Source organism: Marmota flaviventris, chromosome 5, assembly GCF_047511675.1.
Source record: "Marmota flaviventris isolate mMarFla1 chromosome 5, mMarFla1.hap1, whole genome shotgun sequence".
Classification (NCBI taxonomy): Eukaryota; Metazoa; Chordata; class Mammalia; order Rodentia; family Sciuridae; genus Marmota; species Marmota flaviventris.
In genome coordinates, this window is record NC_092502.1 from 29,622,288 (window position 1) to 29,640,377 (window position 18,090).

General features: G+C 36.6%; 1 protein-coding gene across 1 annotated transcript in view; it reads left to right on the top strand.

Moving 5' to 3' along the window:
• The window catches only part of Cdc42se2 (CDC42 small effector 2), a 95,014-nt gene that overhangs the window by 53,040 nt on the left and 23,884 nt on the right, over positions 1 to 18,090 (top strand). The window contains exon 3 of the mRNA XM_027954782.2: positions 2,966 to 3,298. Coding sequence (XP_027810583.1) covers positions 3,245 to 3,298 — 54 coding nt within the window. The 5' untranslated portion in view covers positions 2,966 to 3,244. The remainder of the gene's footprint in view (positions 1 to 2,965; positions 3,299 to 18,090) is intronic.

Consider the following 18,090-nt stretch of genomic DNA (forward strand, 5'->3'; position numbering starts at 1 on the left):
GAAGAAAGGATTTTGATAATTTTCTTCATAAAGGAATAGTAAATGAGGCATAAGTATGTTTAAACATACAAGGTGTACATGTATCAAAAATTACATGTTGGGGCTGGGGGTGTGGCCTAGTGGTAGAGTGCTTGCCTTACATGTGCAAGGTCCTGGGTTCAATCCTCAGCACCACATACAAATAAATAAATAAGATAAAGTGATTGTGTACAACTACAAAAAATAAATTGTGTACAACTACAAAAAATTTTAAAAAAAATTACATGTTGTGCCATTAACATGTATGTATGTATGTATGTATTTTCAGTACTGTAGATTGAACTCAGGGATGCTTTACTACTGAGCTATATCCCTATCCTTTTTTATTTTTTATTTTGAGACAGGGTCTCACTAAGTGGCTTAGGGCTTCTCTAAGTTGCTGAGACTGGCCACATACTTGGAATCCTCCTGCCTCAGCCTGTCAGTTCACAAGGATTACAGGTGTGTGCCACTGCATCCAGACAATATGTATACTTTTTATGTTTTTATGTATCAGTTAAAAAATAGATTTAATTAAAATAATAGAGCTACACTGGATACTGATGTGTGTTTTTTTATTTAATGAAACTGGAGATTGAACCCAGTGTGTCAAGTATGCTGATTTTGTGAAGTTGGCTATTTCCTCTTATATTCCATCTTACAAGATTGGTTAGAGGAATAAGTGAAGTATATAGTCTTTTGAGCTAATAAAACCTCAGACTATTTACCTAATTTAGTGGACAAAGCCAGCCTCTTCCTGGATTTAGACTTTGGTTGAAAAAGGATTGTTCATCCTGCTTAAAATAGGCATTCCAGGCTCTAAATTCTAATTATGGCAGGAATGTAGATTTTTCTTTCTTCTGTTTATCTTTGAACATGTTTTAATTTTAACATCTCATTTCCTATATAGCATGATAGGACTCTTGTCAAATCATGGTGCAGAATTTATGCCTTTTTGTTCACATCTTTGACATTGAGTATGTGTTCACTTATCTTCACTAAAGATCTTCATCTACACAAATATAAAAATCTGTTCTTAAAGTTTAAAGAGTCATGGCATTGTTCAGCAAAAAAGGGAGAAATTCATTTTGCTTAATATTTAGGGTTCTGTGATACTATAATATGGTTGTTAATGGTTTATAGCGGGCACATCTTCTAAATGTATGAGATTTCTTTCAAACATTTATGAATATGTGATTTATATTTCTCCATTTTTGGCAAAAATGTTAACATCCCTTTGAATAATTGAATGAAGTAGACTTTGATCTTTTCATTTCAAGGATGGCTGTTTTTCTTCACTCTGCCTACCTTTTTAACCTTTATTCTTTTATTCTTTTTAACCTTTATTCTTTATTCTTTTTAACCATTCTTCTTGAAAACATTGCCTCTACTTGTTGACTCTGCTGATTAGCTTTCACTTATATGTCAAGCTAGTGTAATCTGAATTCTGCTCGTGCTTTTTCACGTTGGTGGCCAGGACCACTAAATATCTTTTTACTACACAATCTAATGGACAGTTCTCCTATCACAGTGGCAGTTAATCCTGTTACCTACTTCCTCCTTGGAAAAGACTCCAGTGATAACCACATTTAATTACTTTTCTTTTTTTCTCTCTCTGGTAATACCCAGCCTCTTTGTGGACTTCTCTTTCTCTGCCTCACATAAATTAGTTATTTCTCAGTTTTCTGTTAAGACTTCTTTGCTTCTCTTGCTACTATTTCCCCTATATTATCATCATTGCTTTAGTCAATCTGCTAAAGCAGATACGCTGCTGATTCTGAAACTTCTCTTGGCTTCAGATCTGTATATCCAGTTGTCTGTTGGACATCTTCACTTGACTGTCATAGGAGAATAAAAGTGATATGGATCACTTTTAGCTTTGGGCTAAAAAGGGAGAGACATTACCTCCCAAACAAACTTCAGGTGCATGGGTGTAACTGGTCTTAGGGATTACAGGAACCGCTTTGGGCTTCTTCTCTTTTGTCTCTGCTTATCAGTATTTATATATCCTGCAATACCTCTGTAGTCATCATAGTTAGGAAATTAAATTAACTTACCCAGTGAGGCCATTTTTTCTGCCAAGAAAGGATTGCATTGTACTGAAAAGACATTAAACTTGTACTGTGACTAAAAAAAAAAAAAAAGATCCCAGAAATTTAGTTTACTTATTTATTTTTTGTGGTGCTGGGGATTGAACTCAGAGTCTTGTACATACTAGGCTCTACTACTAGCTGCATCCTTAGCCCTGTCAGAACTGTCTTCTATATGAGGGTGGATCATGGCTCACCAAAGTCATTATTGTGACAATTGTAAATCAGAAGTAGGTCCACTCTTTGTCCAATTCCAGTTAGAAAATTGCCTGACAAGGATTGTGTTTGACATAGCAGACATAAAGTGTCTTGACTGATATTCATTCTGGTGGAGGTGGGGATCTACTGACTCAATTCACAGAAGGAAGCTAACTTAACCCCTGTCCAACTTTTGTGTATAATTCTAATTTCAGTGGATAAGGTGATAATTTTAGTTTTTTGATGAACCATACCTCCTTGATTATCTTCTTAGAGTTGATTGCTGTCACTTGGTGATTGTCTATGAGAACTGAAGGAACATGAAAATGTTGATCAGTGTTTCTTCTTGGAAACAGACTTATGTACAGTAATCATAATGTTCTAATTAGTGATTTAAAAACAGTAAAATAATTAATACTTTTATATATAAAGTGGAATTCAGCAGGAAGGCAAGGTTTTCTGTTTTCACTATAACATTTGACATTCAAGAATTAATTAAAAGATAATTTGTTGAATGAGTATCCATTTGTTAAAAGGTTTTCATTGTTTACTCTTTTGGGTATATTTACTCTTAATTTTATCACAGATTTAAGAAATAAGAGCTTCTAAGTTTAAATAACGTTAACTTACTTTCATGTTTTCTTTCTTTTTTTTCCTAGACTACCTGTTATAGGCCCTGGGTCAGGAGAGCAATTTTGTACCTTCCTGCTGGTTCAGAAACAAGTCTCTGTAGAACCAGAAGCAAAGAAAAGGAAACAATCTGACTTTTTTCTTACACTGACTATATATAAGATACTTGACTTCCAAGAACAAAGGCAGTGAAATACAATTTTTGTTTTGATTGAATATTCATCACATTGAGGATCATACTTTGTGGAGCTTCCTGAAGTGAGATTTGGAACCTTCATTGGTGCTCATTTATACCTTGGCCTGTAAGCATGAGTGAATTCTGGTTGTGTTTCAACTGCTGTATTGCAGAACAGCCTCAGCCTGTAAGTATGAAGTAATGTTTGTATAGAGTGGGTGGGGTGCTTCTTAAATATACTCAAACTGAGACTTGGGACCCTCAGAGCAATTGCAGGACAATTCTAGGGGTATTGCCAAGAATAGTTCTGTGTAACTCCAAACATCTGTTTAAAAAGAGAGATTAATGTGTTTTGAGTAAATACGATGTGTTAAGAACTGTGCTAGATCATTGTATATGACTGGACAGCTTGTGGTGTTCCCATACATAGACAGCTTCTGGAGGAACAGTGAGAGGAAAAGGAGACAACAGCCTGAGGCCAAGCAGCCAGGTCAGGCTTTGACATCAGTGGGTGGAAGATGATAGCAGCCAAGTTCCCTTCATATGCTTCTCAACATACCGTCTTATTTTGAATCACAGCAACCCTCTGAGGAAGGTGCCATTATCCTTACTTTTCAGTTGATAACATACTTTTTTTGCTCACGGTATTGGGATGGTAAGTGGTTTTGGTTGATTCATCACATATGCCACACTTTTGTGCCTTCTTACCTGTGCACATATTCTACCAAAACCCTGCCTGACAACCCCCAAATTATTGTTTGTCTTTGAAGATGCCTAATCAGAAGTTATCAGTTACCTTTGTAAAATCTTTCCCAGCTTTCCCCTAACTTAGATAATACCTCATCTGTATTCCTACAGCCCAGAGCCTTTTGCATAGTGAATAACTGTTATGCAGTCCCACCACATTCTGAATTCTTTAGGAACGTGATCATATCACTTTGTGTCTTCAGAATTAATTATTCTACCTTGGCGAATGTAGGTGTACATACCAGCTGTCTGGCTGGCTGGCTAGCTGAGTAAGTGTATTCATTGTTGGTTTTTTTAGGGTTGTTATTTGTTTTGGGGTGCTACAGATCAAACCCAAGGCCTTGCACATGCTAATCAAGTACTCTACCACTGTGCTATACTCCCAACTTTTCTTATTTTTTCTTTTGAGACAGGGTTCAAGTTGCCCAGGTTGGCCTCAAACTTGCCATCCACTTCCTGAGTAGCTGGGATGACAGTGTGTGCTACCATACTCTACTCAGTTTTGTAACAATACAAAAGGAAGATGAGGGTTAAATTAAAAAATATAATTGCACATATAATACATAAATGAATTCTTACAATAAAGATTCATACAGTGTAGCTGGATGTGGTGGTACATACCTGTAATTGCAGTGACTTGGGAGGCTAAGACAGGATTGCAAATTTGAGGCCAGCCTCAGCAACTTAGTGAGGCTTTAAGCAACTTAATGTGACTCTTGTCTCAAAATAAAAAGGGCTGGGGATGTGGTTCAGTGGTAAAGGGCCCCTGGGTTTAATTCCTGGTACCACCTCCACCCCCACCAAAAAAAAAAAAAAGAGAGAGAGAGAGAAAGAAAAATTTATACAGGGCAGACAAAAGAGAAAAATTAAAAAATTAAAAATGAGAATAATCTTTTTTATTTGCTTCTCCAATCTCAGTGATTCACCTTTTAGAGATTTGGTATTTATTTCTCTTAGTTAATATATATGTATGTATTTATATAAGTTTTATTAATTTCCATCATTACAGCATTTGTAGTATTTTTGACATAACCATATGGTCGCACATTTAATTTTTCTGTTGATACTTATTATATTTGTAATGTGTTATTTTAATTTGTACTTACCAGGTTAGTAGAGAGGTTAAAAATCTTTTTCATATATTTAGTGTAAATTTGTATGTTTCTTCTTTCATCAAATTGTCTATTGATAGTCTTTATAATTTTTAGATGGATTGTTTGACTTTGTCTATTTTTATAGCTTCAAATGTGCTGTGGTTAATAACCCTATGTATTGTAAGTGTTTCTCTCAGTATCTCTCAGCTTGTTTCTATAGCATTATGGCATATTTTATGATAGACAAGTTTTCCTTAAGAATACCTTTATTATAATATTTTAAAGACCTGCTGCGCTGTCTTCTTATTCTACTTTAATAATTTAAAGTTTCTTACATTTAGCTCTTTGATCAATACAGAATGGAAGATGGACTTTAATGTGGTGTGAGGGAGACTGAAACTTTTTACATGCTAATCAGATATCTTAAAAACAGTTTATTAATGGCACTGCCATACTATTTTGTGTGTGTGCACACACGTACTAGGGTTCAAACACAGGTTCTTGTTCGTGCTAGCTAAGCTGGCCTCCTGTACTGCCATTTTCTCTATGAACACGTCTCTGATGGATCTGAGAAGAGTTTTGGTTGTTGGTTTTTTCCTCCATCATTATGCCCAGGTATGTCTCACACCTATTAGCTCAAGATATCCTTCCTGGGCTGGGGATGTAGCTCAGTGGTAGAGCATTTGCCTAGCACATGTAAGGCAAATCCTCAGCACCACATAAAAATAAATAAAAAATGTTTCTTCAGCCTCTTGAATAGTTGGGGCTAGGTATGTAGCATCATGCCTGGCTTCTCATACTGTCGGGTTTTTTTGGTAGTTGCAGATGGAAAGCATTTATTTATTTACTTATTTATTTATTTTTATTCATTTATTAATTAGTTATGTGGTGCTAAGGACCAAACCCAGTGCCTCATACCTCAAGTGCTCTGCCACTGAGCTACAGCCCCAGCCCCTCCTATACTGTTTTTTTTAATTGTTTTTAGTTGTACATGAACACAATACCTTTTTGTTTTATTATTTATTTTTATGTGGTGCTGAGGATCGAGCCCAGTGCCTCCCACATGGCAAATGCTCTACCACTGAACTACAACCCCCCAGCCCCCCATACTGTTTGTTTGTTTGAGAGAGAGAGAGAGAATTTTTTAATATTTATTTTTTAGTTTTCGGCGGATACAACATCTTTGTTTGTATGTGGTGCTGAGGATCGAACCTGGACCGCACGCATGCCAGGCGAGCGCGCTACCGCTTGAGCCAAATCCCCAACCCCATACTGTTTTAATTGTTATCATTACCTAGTATGTTTTGCTTTCATAGGGAAGTCTTTTTTGACTGTATTGGTAATGTCTTTTTTGTTTTTTTTTTTTTGTTGTTGTTGTTTTTGTTTTTTGGGAAGGTGGATTATGGTTACATGTTTCCTCATTATGTTATTTTTCATATTTTTCTTCATATGAGATACTGCATAATGCATATTTTATTTTTTATTTATTTGTTTGCTTCTTTTTGGGTAGCAGGGATTGAACTCAGGGGCACTCAACCACTGAGCCACATCTCCAGCCCTATTTTGCATTTTATTTAGAGACAGGGTCTCACTAAGTTGCTTAGTGCCTCGCTTTTGCTGAGGCTGGCTTTGAGCTCACTATTCTCCCATCTCAGCCTCTGGAGCTGCTGAGATTAGAGGCGTGTGCCACTGCCCCTGGCCATATTTTAAAATCTTATGGCTGTTTTAAAGATTGCATTGAGTTGAGAGGAATTAGGTAGAAATGGACATGTTTTGAATTTTTAGTAATCCCACAGAAAGGCATGGCTTATATCTTCATTTATGTAGACGTTTTATGTTCTTTCAGTGAAGTTTTTAAAAAATTTTTTTTGATAGTTGTAGATGGACAGTGTATTTATTTTATTTGTATGTCTTTATTTTATTTTTATATAGTTGAACCTAGTGCCTCACATTGTGCTAGGCAAGCACTCTGCCACTGAGGCACAGCCCCAGTTCCTTTCTTAGTGAAGTTTTAAGATTAAGATTTCGTCATATTAGTTTGCACATTTCTTGTTAGATTTGTTGTAGATGTTTTATGGATTTTTATTCTGAATTTCTGCTTTTCTGTTATTTTTCCTAATTACTAGTTTGTAGGAAGCTCACAATTTCTAAGTGCTATTTTTTTTATCCAGACTCATTAAAACACTTAAATGAGTTTAATAGTACTTTAATTGATTCAATTTGTCCTCTAAATATTTCCAGATAGTGATTGTTTTAGTTGTTTCTGATATCTAAGCCTTTTCTCCTTCATTATCTGGGACCTGCACTATGACATCAAATAGTGTTAGCAATGTTGAATATTCTTGTTTAACCTGACTTTAATAGGAAAAATCCTAATACTTAATCATGAAATGAAAGAATATCTTTGGGCATTTTTAATGACTGCACATACATATCAGTTATTGTGTATAGTTTATAATATATGGTATCATCAAAGAATGTGTTTTTAACACTGTTTTTAAAACGTTTGTGAGACATTTGAGTCCTCTTACCACATGTTTTGGAAGGTGGGTATGCCTTGTAATTTTATGTTGAACATGACATATAGGATGAAAGGAACCAAGGTAAATGATCCTTTAGTGTGAGGTTTTATACCTGTCTGGCTATAGGTTAGGCCCTTATACTATTTGGTATAGCTGTAGGTGTCAGAGGATAAAATTTCCTCCAGTGTTCTTGTTTTGGCCTCCTTTGTCTTCGGGTTTTCCTTGAGACCTCTTCTTAAATAAGGTGTGGGTGTTTAGTTGTTTCATTTGTAATCCGTTATTCAGGAGCCCTGTAGATGTGGTTGTAAGGTGTAGGGAGCAGAGCATTACATAGTGCTAAGATTAGATCTCATTCTGAGTGAGCCTGGGCCACTGAACTATGACTTCCACGGAGTGCTTCTCAGTTTTTTTCCCCCCTAATCTCTTAGGTGACACAAAAGAGACTAGAAAGGATTAGAGATGAGCATTTCCCTTCCCCCAAGGTAGGTAGTTTCTGGTAAAAACTCCAGTTGGTTAGGTTTTGGTAAGATAGTTGCTCTTGAGGGCAGGCCTTGTTAAGAACAGATTGCTGTGCCTTATTTCAACATGGCTGTCTTTCACCACTTTTGTTGAAACCCAGGGGATTTTTCTCCTAACTCCATTGCAGGAATCTGGTGCCGTTCTTGATGATGATTACCCCATATGTGTAGGGGTCCCTGCCAGACTGCCTACCCCGCTGGAGTTGTTAATTCTCAAACTTGTCCATATTGAGTTGCCAGCAGTACATCTATTGGAATTCAGGCTTTTGTTCTTTTTTCTTTTTTTTGTAATTTTTTTTTAGTGGTCAGTGAGCATTTATCCATTTATCTGTCTGTTTATATGTGATGCTAAGAACCAAGCCCAGTGCCTCACACATGATAGGCAAAGTGCTCTACCAATGAGCTACAAACCCAACCATTGAGTTTAGGCTTTCCTACTTAAGTACTAGAACCTGTGGCAGCTTCTGCTGTGGTAGTTTGTGACTGTACCCACCACCTGTCTCTTCAAGACATCCCTTTGGAACAGCCATTTTCTCTATGAACATGTCTCTGGTGGATCTGAGAAGAGTTGTTGGTTTTCAATTTGTTCAACACTTGTATGGATAGAAGTGATGATTTCCAAGTGTCTTATGTGCCAGACAGTCAATCTGCCAGAGGTCAGATTGCCATAGTTTTAAAGATTGATTGATTTATTGCCAGTTATCACAGTAAAGTAAATTATATTCAGGAATGTGATAGAGGTATACTATATTCGCTCATAGCTAAAATAGACACATTAGGAATTAAGTAGCTGGAGCATGAGGCCTTGAGGTTATAAGATATCAGAAATACATTTTCTTCACAGAAAGACATTGCAATTGAGTGTTTTGCATACCACATTTAACATGTCAGTTATTTTTAATAAATACATACTTATGTTAAATATTTCTCCAGATTCCACGGACATCTGATTTCTTTACATTTTTGACTTCTGAGAAAAAGTACATAGAACTTCACGGGCTGTGTGGTCACTATAATGGAAGAATAAAATGCTCTTGGCGTCAGCAAACAGATTTAAAGAATGTCTCTTAAGTTTTATAAAGCCATATGTTTGCTCTTATGGTTGGCAGCATCAAGACTGCTGTTTCTGAAAGCAGATTGTCATCTTATTTCTGAAGTATTTACTGAAGCTGAGTGCTGCATGCCAGCTCTCCTACTCATGTTTTATTACCCCTTGCTCTTGCACATTCCATGTGTGAAAAAGGAACTGCCCAATACTGGGGAGAAAATAGAAAGCATTTTTCTGAGTAGTAGCTTAGGAATCATTTTTCTCTTCCTACTCGTTTATGTTAACACAGTACAATACACAGTATAATAGTGTCCAGTGTTTTGAGTCTTAGTAATCCAAAACTTTTTACTTAACTATAAATGCTGAATTGGTGTTGCTAGATACAACTGAAATTTTAAATTAGATGGTTGCTGCCTTGCAGCTACCCAGCTGAGCTACATCTGCCTCCCTTTTATCTTTTATTTTGAGACTAAGATCTTGCTTAGCTGTTGAGGCTCACCTCAAACTTACTATCCTCATTCCTTAGCCTCCCAAGTCTATAGGATTACAGGTGTGCACCACTATGTCTGGTGCAATTTAATTTTTAAAAAAATGAGTTGTCAGCGGACAGCAGTGATAATTTGTGGGGTTAGGAATTGAACCCAGAGCCTCCAATGCTAAGCAAGCACTCAACCACTGAGCTACATCTCTAGCCCAAGGCTTTTAAAATTTGAACTTAATGAAAACTTTTAAACATTTAAAAATAGGCAATAGTATAATGAACCCCATTTCTTAGCTTTGATAATATCAAGTCTTATCTTTATCTTGTACCGTCTACTTTTCCCTTTCCTGTATTATTTCAAATTCAAACTCAAATTGTTATGTAACTTTACCAATGAACATTTAGTAATCATCTCTTGAAGATGAGGACTCAAATCAACTGCAATACTGTTAAGATACCAAAAGAATGAGTTTTTTGTTGTTTTGCTTCCAGGGATTGAACCTAGGGGCTCTTGACCACTGAGCCATATACCCAGCTCTTTTTATTTTTATTTTGGGACGGAGTCTTCTTAACTTGCTTAATTTAAAAGGGTTTGTTTTACGTGTAAATATACAGTGCAGTAAATTTTTAGGACACAAATATATTGTGAAGTAGTAATTACTCAAGAAATAGGACAAACTCCAGGAGCCTCTGGTGTCCTTTCCAGTTAGATCCTTGCTATGGGTGTAGAACTGTGAACAATGCTGTTTTGTGTGTTTGTTTGTTTGATTTTCTTTTTCTTTCTCTTTGATTGGGGATTGAACTCAGGGGTACTCTACCATAGAGCTATACTATCCCAGTCCTTTTTATTTCTTATTTTGAGACAGGGCCTCCTAAGTTGCTAAGGCTGACCTTAACCTTGGAACTCAGCCATAAAGAAATCTTATAAGCCTCAGCCTCCAGAATCGCCAGTATTATAGGCTTACCCCTATAATATTTTATTTTGTGCATTTGTAGCCTGGAGATTGTGTGTGTGAATTTCTGGCTCTAAAATTACTGGCTCTAAAGTTTAAGGATGTTCACTTTTATCATGAAGACCATGTTGTTTAAAAATTTGGTGTTACCATTTACATTCCCAACGGCAATTTGAATGTTTCATTTTGACATATCCTCATCAACATATGGTATTTTCATACTTTAAAATTTGTATAATTAGGGGAAGACTAGTAATATCTCTTTGAAGTTTAGTTTTGTATTGTCTTGCATTTTAATATGAGAGTTGACAGTAATACTGGCTTAGATTTTTAAGCCCCAGGGTTATAAACAAAGAGATTTCTTGAAATAAAATTCCCTAGTTGAGCCCTTCTACACTTTTGTTCTTCAGCGTATTCTATTTATGTTATAGTAAAAGATCAGTCTTTCACATTCTTCTAAAGACATTTAGACAAATCAAAGCAGATTCAAGTGAAGGTATTATGTTATAACATCTTTTCATTTTTGTATTTAGTTTCAAGTATGGTTAAGCATTAATATAATTCATTTTCTACTTTCTGTGTTTTGGTAGCTCTTGTAGAAATAATTAATAGCCCACAGGTCAGTCTGAATTGGGAGACCTTAAAATGATGAAAAGTGAAAATAACAGTTGTAGTTTTTTTTTTCCTTCTATTCTAGCAAAAAAAAATTTAGCACAGGTAAGCACATTCCATGTTGTAAACCATTATGGAACATATAATCTGTGATGCTTACGGAACAGTCAGCGTGCAACTATAAAGTCAAGAAACACTGATTATATTATCTTAAATATTTTTTTTAAATTTGTTGATAGACTTTTATTTATGTGGTGCTGAGTATTAGATACGGAAAATGACAAACCCCCCAAATAGTGAGACCTTGTAGAAGGGGAGTGGGAAGGAAAGCCATACATTGAGAGCATTGATCCTTTTCCAATACATTCTTTTCCAGTATTAAAACAAACCCTGCGGAAGAGGTGTCTATCAAACCTAGAAAGGCAGTCTCTGGGAAGAGGCCAAAGCATTAATCTTTCCGTAAACAAATCCTTTCCAGATACCAACCACTGACCTCAGGCCCTCCATCAGGTCCAGTAACATAAATCCCAGAGATTGACTGCTGACCCTAGAGTTCCTCCCATTTCACCCAGTGAAACAGACCCCAAATTCCTGAGTGCTCAAGCTGACATGCTCATTAATTAAGTCACCTCTCAGTATAATCTACATAAGCCCAGTCCCTTCATTTGTTCAGTGGCTCATTTTCCACCAGGAAGGTGGGTTCATTCCCCTAGGTGTAATCCTGTTTCTCAATAAAGGCTGAAATGATCTGTGAAGTTTGCGTCCAGCTTGGTCTCTTTGTTCTAACACTGAGCATTGAACCTAGTGCCTCACACATGCCAGGCAAGTGTGCCACCGTGAGTCCCAGCCCCAGCCCTAGCCCTGATTATGTCATCTTTGTTATGACAAAAACAATTATCTTGAAAAGGAAAAGAAACAAAACTCAAGAAAAAACTTTTTAGAATGGTGGGGAGGCCCAGGCCTCTTACTCCAGTGACTTGGGAAGCTGAGGCAGGAGGATTGCAAATTCAAAGCCAGCCTCAGCAATGGTGAGGTGCTAAGCAACTCAGTGAGAGACCCTGTCTCTAAATAAAATACAAAATAGGGCTGGGTATGTGGCTCAGTGGTTGTACTCCTGAGTTCAATCCCCAGTGCCCCCACACCCCCAAATGAGTTGTGGATATGGTTCAGTGGTGAAGTGACGACCCTCCCCCCCCCCAAAAAAAAACAACTTTTTGATAAACAGAAAGAAAAAAAGCTGGGCTGGGGCTCGGCTGTAGCACACATGCCTAGCATGTGTGAGGTACTGGGTTCGATTCTCAGCACTACATTTAAATAAATAAAGATCTATCAACAACTTAAGAAAAAAGCTAATGTCAAATAATTTTTTAAAATATGATTATTAAGGGGCTGGGGAAATAGCTTAGTTTGTAGAGTACTTGCCTCGCATGCACAAGGCCCTGGGTTCAGTCCTCAGCACTACCAAAAAAAACCCTAAATGCTTATTAAATAAGCCCCATTTTTTTTTTTTATTGTTGTTCTGTAAATCCATTGTGGTGTATCCTTAAGTTCATAAACTTTGTCATCTAAAAGTGTTAAATGGAGTCTCTTGAGCTATTAAGTGTCAGGTTTCTGAATACCAAACATTTCTTAAAAGATCTACTGTTCGCAAATTATCTTGCCACATTTGGGAGATTGTTGTGCTTATTTAGAAAGCACAGTCTTTATTTACAAGTTCTGTCTTGTGAGAATGGTGTGAAGATCAGCATCATTTTATAAGGTCACAGAATTCTTAAAATGACTAAAATACAGTTGCTTCTATAACACCAACAGCATAGAATTTTTATTCCTTGGATCTTATAAGAAACCTAGACATTGAAAGAACGAAGAGGATTAAGTCTTTATGTTTAGAGAAGTATGAGTGGATCTCATTTGACCTTGGTGTATCCAAATAAGAATGAAGGGAATACTGGTAAGGAACTCCAATTTTATTCATTTTAAATTAGTAGAAGGAAGGAGAGCTCAAGGTAATGCTTTGGTATAGAAAATAAAATGCTTATGGCACATGTGTAATTTGTCACTAAAAACAAGTTAGGCTTAAGTATTATGTGGGACTAAGTAATGTAGTATTTTTTAATAATTATCTGGGGCTGATATTTTATGATTCTATAGCATACTGAACATTTAATATAATTTTTGCAGTGCTGGGGATTGAACCCAGGGTCTCTTTAATGCTAGGCAAGCACACTCCCACTGAGCTACACCTGCAGCGTCATGTACTGAACATTTTAAAAGCACTTTTTAAGAATCTTGTTCATTTGAAATGCAAACATATGGTAAAAACTATTTTGCTTTTCATTCTTTTCTGCCTTAAGCATAATTATAACAAGTAGGGATTATTGTAGATAACTTTATTGACAAATTCCAGCAGAGATCACAGCTCTTTTCAAGTACTAAGTAATTTAAAGTTTGGTCAGGTCTCTTACTGCCTTTATACTTAGTAAAAATTCTTAGATATTTCTAGGACTTGCGATTCATCTACTTTTGCAGATTTGGCTTTCTTTTAGTTCCTTAGAAAGTTTTTTTGTTCTTATTTGTTTATTTCTGTGGTCCTGAGAATTGAACCTAGCACCTTGCTCATGTTAAATAAGTACTCTATCATTGTACTATACGCATAGTGGTAACTTTTGTTTGTTCATATTCTTTTGTTTAGTAGGGGGGGATATCATTTTCTTTTCATCTCTGTCCTATTTTTATTTCAGTATTTTTTTAAATTTTTTTTTTAGCTGTAGATGGACACAATATCTTTATTTGTTTTTAATTTTTTATTGTTGGTTGTTCAAAACATTACAAATTTCTTTTTTTTTTTAAAGAAAGAATGAGAGAGAGAGAGAGAGAGAGAGAATTTTTTAATATTTATTTTTTAGTTCTCGGCGGACACAACATCTTCGTTTATATGTGGTGCTGAGGATCGAACCCGGGCCGCACGCATGCCGGGCGAGCGCGCTACCGCTTGAGCCACATCCCCAGCCCCACAAATTTCTTGATATATCATATTTCACACTTTGATTCAAGTGGGTTATGAACTCCCATTTTTACCCCATATACAGATTGCAGAATTACATCAGTTACACATCCATTGATTTACATATTGCCATACTAGTGTCTGTTGTGTTCTGCTGCCTTTCCTATCCTCTACTATCCCCCCTCCCCTCCCCTCCCCTCCCCTCTTCTCTCTCTACCCCCTCTACTGTCATTCATTTCTCCCCCTTGTATTATTTTTCCCTTTCCCCTCACTTCCTCTTGTATGTACTTTTGTATAACCCTGAGGGTCTCCTTCCATTTCCATGCAATTTCCCCTTCTCTCTCCCTTTCCCTCCCACCTCTCATCCCTGTTTAATGTTTTTTTTTTTTTTTTAATTTTTTATTGTTGGCTGTTCAAAACATTGCATAGTTCTTGATATATCATATTTCACACTTTGATTCAAGTGGGTTATGAGCTCCCATTTTTACCCCATATACAGATTGCAGAATCACATCAGTTACACATCCATTGATTTACATATTGCCATACTCGTGTCTGTTGTGTTCTGCTGCCTTTCCTATCCTCTACTATCCCCCCTCCCCTCCCCTCCCCTCTTCTCTCTCTGCCCCCTCTACTGACATTCATTTGTCCCCCTTGTATTATTTTTCCCCTTCCCCTCACTTCCTCTTGTATGTACTTTTGTATAACTCTGAGGGTCTCCTTCCATTTCCATGCAATTTCCCTTCTCTCTCCCTTTCCCTCCCACCTCTCATCCCTGTTTAATGTTAATCTTCTTCTGCTCTTCGTCCCTACTCTGTTCTTAGTTACTCTCCTTATATCAAAGAAGACATTTGGCATTTGTTTTTTAGGGATTGGCTAGCTTCACTTAGCATAATCTGCTCTAATGCCATCCATTTCCCTGCAAATTCTATGATTTTGTCATTTTTTAATGCAGAGTAATACTCCATTGTGTATAAATGCCACATTTTTTTTATCCATTCGTCTATTGAAGGGCATCTAGGTTGGTTCCACAGTCTTGCTATTGTGAATTGTGCTGCTATGAACATCGATGTAGCAGTGTCCCTGTAGCATGCTCTTTTTAGGTCTTTAGGGAATAGACCGAGAAGGGGAATAGCTGGGTCAAATGGTGGCTCCATTCCCAGCTTTCCAAGAAATCTCCATACTGCTTTCCAAATTGGCTGCACCAATTTGCAGTCCCACCAGCAATGTACAAGTGTACCCTTTTCCCCACATCCTCGCCAGCACTTGTTGTTGTTTGACTTCATAATGGCTGCCAATCTTACTGGAGTGAGATGGTATCTTAGGGTGGTTTTGATTTGCATTTCTCTGACAGCTAGAGATGGTGAGCATTTTTTCATGTACTTGTTGATTGACTGTATGTCCTCCTCTGAGAAGTGTCTGTTCAGGTCCTTGGCCCATTTGTTGATTGGGTTGTTTGTTTTCTTATTGTCTAATTTTTTGAGTTCTTTGTATACTCTGGATATTAGGGCTCTATCTGAAGTGTGAGGAGTAAAGATTTGTTCCCAGGGTGTAGGCTCCCTATTTACCTCTCTTATTGTTTCTTTTGCTGAGAAAAAACTTTTTAGTTTGAGTAAGTCCCATTTGTTGATTCTAGTTATTAACTTTTGTGCTATGGGTGTCCTATTGAGGAATTTGGAGCCCGACCCCACCGTATGTAGATTGTAGCCAACTTTTTCTTCTATCAGATGGCGTGTCTCTGATTTGATATCAAGCTCCTTGATCCATTTTGAATTAACTTTTGTGCATGGTGAGAGAAAGGGATTCCGTTTCATTTTGTTGCATATGGATTTCCAGTTTTCCCAGCACCATTTGTTGAAGATGCTATCCTTCCTCCATTGCATGCTTTTAGCCCCTTTATCAAATATAAGATAGTTGTAGTTTTGTGGATTGGTTTCTGTGTCCTCTATTCTGTACCATTGGTCCACCCGCCTGTTTTGGTACCAGTACCATGCTGTTTTTGTTACTATTGCTCTGTAGTATAGTTTGAAGTCTGGTATCGCTATACCGCCTGATTCACACTTCCTGCTTAGCATTGTTTTTGCTATTCTGGAATTCATATTGCCAATCTGAAATTCATATTGCCATATTAATTTCATGATTGCTTTCTCTATTTCTACAAGAAATGCCGTTGGGATTTTGATTGGCATTGCATTAAACCTATAGAGAACTTTTGGTAATATCGCCATTTTGATGATGTTAGTTCTGCCTATCCATGAACAGGGTATATTTTCCATCTTCTAAGATCTTCTTCTATTTCTCTCTTTAGGGTTCTGTAGTTTTCATTGTATAAGTCTTTCACCTCTTTTGTTAGGTTGATTCCCAAGTATTTTATTTTTTTTGAAGATATTGTGAATGGAGTGGTTGTCCTCATTTCCATTTCAGAGGATTTGTCGCTGATATACAGGAATGCCTTTGATTTATGCGTGTTGATTTTATATCCTGCCACTTTGCTGAATTCATTTATTAGCTCTAATAGTTTCTTTGTAGACCCTTTTGGGTCTGCTAGGTATAGAATCATGTCTACTGCAAATAGTGATCATTTAAGTTCTTCTTTTCCTATTTTGATGCCTTTAATTTCTTTCGTCTGTCTAATTGCTCTGGCCAATGTTTTGAGAACTATGTTGAACAGAAATGGAGAGAGAGGGCATCCCTGTCTTGTTCCAGATTTTAGAGGGAATGCCTTCAATTTTTCTCCATTCAGAATGATGCTAGCCTGAGGCTTAGCATACATTGCTTTTACAATATTGAGGTATGTTCCTGTTATCCGTAGTTTTTCTAGAGTTTTGAACATAAAGGGATGCTGTACTTTGTCGAATGCTTTTTCCGCATCTATCGAGATGATCATATGGTTCTTATTTTTAAGTCTATTGATGTGGTGAATAACATTTATTGATTTCCGTATATTGAACCAGCCTTGCATCCCAGGGATGAATCCTACTTGATCATGGTGCACAATTTTTTTGATATGTTTTTGTGTCCGATTCGCCAGAATTTTATTGAGGGTTTTTGCATCTAGGTTCATTAGAGATATTGGTCTGTAGTTTTCTTTCTTTGAAGTGTCTTTGTCTGGTTTAGGTATCAGGGTGATGTTGGCCTCATAGAATGAATTTGGAAGTTCTCCCTCTTTTTCCTGAAGTAGCTTGAAAAGTATTGGTATTAGTTCCTCTTTAAAGGTTTTGTAAAACTCTGCTGTATACCCATCCGGTCCTGGGCTTTTCTTAGTTGGTAGTCTTTTGATGGTTTCTTCTATTTCCTCAATTGATATTGGTCTGTTTAGGTTGTCTATATCTTCCTGACTCAATCTGGGCAGATCATATGACTTAAGAAATTTATCTATGCCTTCACTATCTTCTAATTTATTGGAGTATAAGGATTCAAAATAATTTTTGATTATCTTCTGTATTTCTGAAGTGTCTGTTGTGATATTGCCTTTTTCATCCTGTATGCTAGTAATTTGAGTTCTCTCTCTTCTTCTCTTCGCTAGCATGGCTAAGGGTCTGTCGATTTTGTTTATTATTTCAAAGAACCAACTTTTAGTTTTGTCAATTTTTTCAATTGTTTTTTTGTTTCGATTTCATTAATTTCAGCTCTGATTTTAATTATTTCTTGTCTTCTACTTCTTTTCCTGTTATTTTGCTCTTCTTTTTCTAGGATTTTGAGATGAAGTATGAGATCATTTATTTGTTGGTTTTTTTCTTTTTTTAAGGAATGAACTCCAAGCAATGAATTTTCCTCTTAGAACTGCTTTCAATGTGTCCCATAGATTCCGATATGTTGTGTCTGTGTTTTCATTTATCTCTACGAATTTTTTAATTTCCTCCTTGATGTCTTCTATAACCCATTGATCATTCAGTAACCTATTGTTCATTCTCCAAGTGATGTATGCTTTTTCCTTCCTTCTTTTATCGTTGATTTTCAGTTTCATTCCATTATGATCAGATAAGATGCATGGTATTAT